The 5,441-nt window shown below is 44.8% G+C and overlaps 1 protein-coding gene across 1 annotated transcript; it reads right to left on the bottom strand.

The window, feature by feature from the left end:
• Positions 1 to 875: 875 nt before the first annotated feature.
• LOC126513315 (40S ribosomal protein S14-like) lies at positions 876 to 1,349 on the bottom strand. Its single transcript, XM_050161622.1, has one exon. The coding sequence runs from the start codon at positions 1,317 to 1,319 to the stop codon at positions 876 to 878; it is 444 nt and encodes a 147-aa protein (XP_050017579.1). The 5' UTR covers positions 1,320 to 1,349.
• Between the last annotated feature and the right edge of the window lie 4,092 nt (positions 1,350 to 5,441).

Genomic DNA, 5,441 nt, shown 5'->3' with positions numbered 1-5,441 from the left:
GTAAAACTATAGACACAGATGCCATAGTTTTGTATATAGAAATTATTTAAAAAATCATAGAATTATTGGGTTTAATAAATGAATGCAGTAAAGTTGCAAGATCCATGATCAAAACACAAAAATCAGTTGTGCGTTTGTCAGCAATGAGCAGTCTGAAAATGAAACTGAGAAAAAGTTCTTTTGAGAAGAACATCAGGAAAAAAGGATAAAGTAGTTAAGAATAAATGCAACCAAGGAAACGAATGCCTGTCTGTTGAAATCTACGAGTCACAAATTGCTGAAAGAACTTAAAGAAAACGTGAATAAATGGAAAGACCAGTGCTCGTGCACTGACTGCACTATTGATCAGATGCTCTTTTTTCAGGCTTCTTTCGGCTTCTTATTATTATATTGTCTATATTTTTAAGTTTTTAAAATTTAAATATACTCGATCGCATTCTTCCCCAAGTCTCTCCAGATCATCTCCCCATTTCTCCTTACCTATCCAACTTTAAGTTCTTTCTCAAAAACAAACAAAAGCCCAATACAACAAGACTTCCTACCTCAAAAATAAATAAGTAAAACTATTTTCTAAAGAAAAACAAACAAGACTAAACATCATTTTACCAAATAAAAGCATATTCGAGCACAAATATAAAGTCCAATTATATGTTGGTCAACTTCTCTTAAACATGAGGCCTGTGCTGTAGTGTTTGATATACCCAGAGGAAAGCTGATTTTCCCTCTCCTAGAAGGTATAAATGACAGTTGAGTTGTGAACCTTCACCCGAGTGGATAGATTTTCATTCATTTATTCATTCATCCATTATTTTATTTTACTTTATTTTGCTGATACAAAGCAATTTATTAACAGAAAATAATTTGAGAAGTCTCGTTCACAGACGGCGACCACGACGACCCCCCTTCCTTGGGGTGCTGTCAGAAGGAATGGGGGTGACATCCTCAATCCACCCAATCTTCATCCCTGAGTGAGCAAGAGCTCTGAGGGCAGACTGGACTCCAGGTCCAGGGGTGTTGGTCCTGTTTCCTCCTGTGGCGTGGAGTTTGATATGCAGGGCAGTGATGCCCAGCTCCTTGCACCTCTGGGCCACATCCCGGGCTGCATAGGGAGAGGACTCGTCTCTGTCAGCCTTGGCCTTCATTCCACCCGTCACCCGGCAGATGGTTTCCTTGCCAGAAAGATCGGTAACATGGACAAAGGTGTCACTGAAGGACGCAAAAATGTGGCAGACACCAAATACGTTCTCTCCTTCAGCCACTTGAGGCCCAAGGCTGATGACTTGTTCTTCCTTCTTTTCCTTCCCCTTGTGAGGTGCCATCTCTGAACGTCATCTCCAGACTCCTCCACCGGAAAGTCATCCATTATTTTAAAATATTTAACAAAATAAAATAATATCGCCACCTTGCTGGCACGTGTATTTAACAAATACATAGTGAGAATAAGTTTTATCCATGCCGGGTCCTTGTCATTTTATAAACGATCTCCTGACGCCCTCCACCCCCACCCCAGCATGTTTTTTTCTTAGCAGGCATCCTGAGACAGAAGACTCATGTCACAGGAGTTTGTATCATCTGATTATCAGTTAGCCCATCAATCAGAAGGGGCTTTCAGGAGTCCCCCAGGAGCAAAGTTAAGGTCAGATTCAAGAGCAACCGCTAAGTCATGATGAAAGAAAATCTCAAAAAACCCTGTTTTGGTGATGACGAGAAGCACCAGAGCCCCGATCCTGGCTTTAAAAGTCAGAGGCACTGGCAATATCTATGGAGAGCACTGCAAATCAAAGGCAAAGACATGGCAACTGACAGAAAACTGAATTGTCTGTGGCAGTAAGAAAGCTGACCACAAAGGAACTATGACCCTCACCACAGTCAGAAATTCCAATGGCTGATTCCCAAGAGCTCTAAAACACATCTTGTGATAAATACACCACACCATCCCTGAATCAGGACAAAGAGACAGGAGAATGACCCTGCTCCACGCTTCTTCCTAAGAGAGTTGAGGAGGTTTACAGACACATACACGCACACACATACACACACGTACATGTGCATATGCACACACACACATGCACTCACACATGCACGCACACATTCACACATGCACTCACACATGCATGCACACACACTCACACACACGCACACACATGCACATGCACACACATTCACACACACACACACACACACACACACACACACACTAATTTTTTCTCTCCCCAGTTGACAAACGGATGCTTTACTAGACTCAGCATTAGCATGTCTACTTCAGGTGTGTTTTGTGAAGGTCTGGTGTGATCCAGAAGAATCTACATGGAGATATATTCCTTCCGGTTGACTCCAACCGTTGTCTACAGGGGACAAAGCTCAGACAGTTTGATTTGAGCCAGGATTCAGAGTCACACTTCGGCCAGACGCTAGAGTGTGCATTTGTGAAAGGCACTGGCTCGCATTTGTTTCCTTTTTCTCGTGTGCACATTGATTCTCACTGAGTTGGGTTCCCTGGCTTAGGAGCTGGAGTCCAGCAGGCCCTGGGAGACACAGCAGGAGTGGGGCCATGGGCAACACAGGTCACCAGGAAACTGTAGGCTGACGTGACAGCGTCACACAGGGATGAAGTCTATTGCCAAGAAACCCCTGCGGTCTTCTCTGTGGATCATCTGTGGGTGTGCTGAAGGTCGATTAGTTAGAATGTCACTCTTCAAGGTCACAGTGTATGGGAATTGAACAAGGACATAAAGTCCTATTGTAGTGGTTGACACACACGAGTATTCATGAATAAGCTGGGCGTGGTGGTTTACATTTGTAATCCTATGACTCAAAAGGCAGAGGCAGAAGATTCTGTAAGTGTAGAGCTAGTCAGCTGACAGCGGATTTCAAACCAGCCATCACTACATAGTGAGACTTTGTCACAAAGATAGAGGAAAAAAAAAGAATATTCAAGAAAACCAGAATTGAAAAATGTGGCCTTTAAAGAGGCAATTACAATGAGTGAAGCCATTAGTGTCAGTCCCAAGCCAAGGGCACTAATGTCCTTGTTAGAAGAGATGCTCAGATGAAAACCCAAACCAGGTAAGGATACAGCAGGAGAGTGGATATCTAGAAAACAGGAAGAGATCTTCGATTCCGACTTCCGGCTTCTAGAACAACAACAATGTTTCTGTGGTTTAAGTCACCCCGTCTGTGGTACTTCACTATGACAGCCAAAACAAAACTAAAACCATAACAAAACCATCTCCACTGATGGAGAACATTGGCCTATATTCAAGCACTGGGGAATACAAGGCAACAGAAAAGGACCTCCCTTGTTGGTGTTGTAGGTTGTATAACAACGAACAATAAAAAGCTCATTTGCCGACATCCCTACCACTGATATACTACGAGATCTCAAGTATATTCTTCAGAGCATTTGCACATAATGTACTAAAGAACACATATGGGGAACTTACCTAAGGCACACACATACAAAAAGAAAAGAGTACAGTTGACTTCCCAATATGTTCATGATGTGGTAGAACTCAGAGTGGGATAGTGTGCTCTAGACTGGGCCCTGAAGTCCAGGCTTGTGGCTGGAGACATGCAGTGAGCCGCAGAGCAGGGCTGAGTAGCCTTCCATTCTTACACAAAGAAAGCTTCAGAGGAGCCAAGAAAACAGAAGGCAGGTGGCATTCAAAACACACAACCCACAAATGCCCTGGTTTCATCAGAAAAGGGAATCAAGTAGATTTCACAACTCCCAAGCACGTAGATTTTGTCTTGTTCCCTGGCAACATGCTAACACAGAACTGTTTATACTTTGGACGCCAGGCTTTTTAGAAGCAAGCAGGAAGAGGTAATGGGACAATTAGGACAAAAAGACCTTGCAAAGTAAACAGGTTACAGTCACTCTGTACCAGTGCTACAGCCTGGGCAGGCTGTTCTCTGAGGAGGACTGGAGGTGGGAAAGACTTTGAAAATTGCCCCGGTATGTGGCAGATGCAAAGAGTGTTCGTTCGCAACAGTGTCCTCCCAATGATAAGAGATGTCTGCTTTGACGGCTCCTGAGCCGTGGGTGACTGGCTTTCTGCTCACATACATCAGGAAAGTAGCACACCGTGCAAGCACCTGGCCTTTTCCACGCGGAGCAGGACAGGTGAGAAAGCCTCCTCTCCATCCATCATTGACCCAGCATGCAGGATAACTCATTTCTGTAAACCTGAGGGATGTTCTTTCAGAGTAATGCAAGTGACAGGAGAATGCAAATGACCTGCTTACGGTTGTCATTGCCGAGCAAGAGGGAACAGTCAGCTAGGTGGACAGCATGCTAAAACTGACAGGTTTTTAATATTGTACTGTCTAGCCATGACATGTGTGTGGAAGTCCTCAGAATCGTGCACGACCTTGGAGGGATCTTTCCCCCACCCCCAGTCGTCAAACAAAATAAACCAAAGCCACGTAGAACAGTATATCTGTCATTGATTTCTAGTTCTTTTCCTTCAAATACTGGAGAGCTAGCTGTGCTGGGCACTGAGCTATGGGCCAAGGATGTGGTTAGTTCCAGACACTCCTTAGGAGGTACTCAGCACATAGCCAATGCATCTGAGGGCCAGAGGGCCTATGGAGAAGAGAAGGGGTGTCTCTCACATTGAAAATGCCAGTGGGGAAGAATCATGAAATCTGAGATATCCAATTTTAAACTTTCCAGAAAAGAGAAATTTTGTAACTTTAAAAAGGAGATCTCCTACAAGGACAATCCCCTCCTTCCCATCCCCTCCCCTTGGGCCAGCCTTCTGCTTCAAATGTGTTTAGATACATATACCTCACAGCAGGTAGTGTACGCCTGCAGCAAACAAGCCAGTTTATTCATCTTTCTTTTCACCCCATCTACCATATTAGCTTCTGGGAGAAGCAGAGGGAGGCAGTATTGGGGGATGAGAAGGGGAGAGAGTCCCATCTTCTCTACTCTGCAGGGCAGTCTTTGCAAGAGAGAAAAGCAGCGCCAGCCGCGGGCAGCTCACTGGGAGGACAGTCCACGTGTGTTCCGAGATGATGTGGGAAGGGAATGTTCATCTCCTTCTAAAACACCACCTTGAACCTGCCTCCCCTTTGTGGGTGGATGACACTGGTGCTTCCTGCTCTCAAGTGGCCAGGGTGACCGCTCTGATTGCATTGCCATTGGACTGTCTTGGTAGAACAAAGGCAGAAAGTGAATTATAGTCTAGACAGGCAGAGAGTCTGATGTCCTATTAGAAGTAAGAGGAGACCCATGAGCTCAAGGGCTCTGGCCAAGGCAAGGAGATGTAAGCATGATGCATTCCAGTTCCAAATATCAGCTGAGAGTAACAGCAGAAACTCGGGGCATCGTGAGGTCAGTGGTACTAGTCGGTGCTGTTTTGCTAGACAGAGCAAAGGTATTTATTAGATCTGAGAACCCGCTAGCCACTCAGTCTACAAAGGTGCATGCCTCG

The sequence above is a fragment of the Alexandromys fortis genome, unplaced genomic scaffold, assembly GCF_014885135.2.
Source record: "Alexandromys fortis isolate MF-2015 unplaced genomic scaffold, M_Fortis_MF-2015_v1.1 scaffold_134, whole genome shotgun sequence".
Lineage (NCBI taxonomy): Eukaryota > Metazoa > Chordata > Mammalia > Rodentia > Cricetidae > Alexandromys > Alexandromys fortis.
The sequence above is the reverse complement of the archived record's forward strand: the minus strand, read 5'-3'. Positions and strand labels throughout refer to the sequence as shown.

What these genes read in the sequence shown, in the direction of transcription:
- LOC126513315 (XM_050161622.1), bottom strand. Translation starts at nt 1,319, where the DNA reads ATGGCACCTCACAAGGGGAAGGAAAAGAAGGAAGAACAAGTCATCAGC.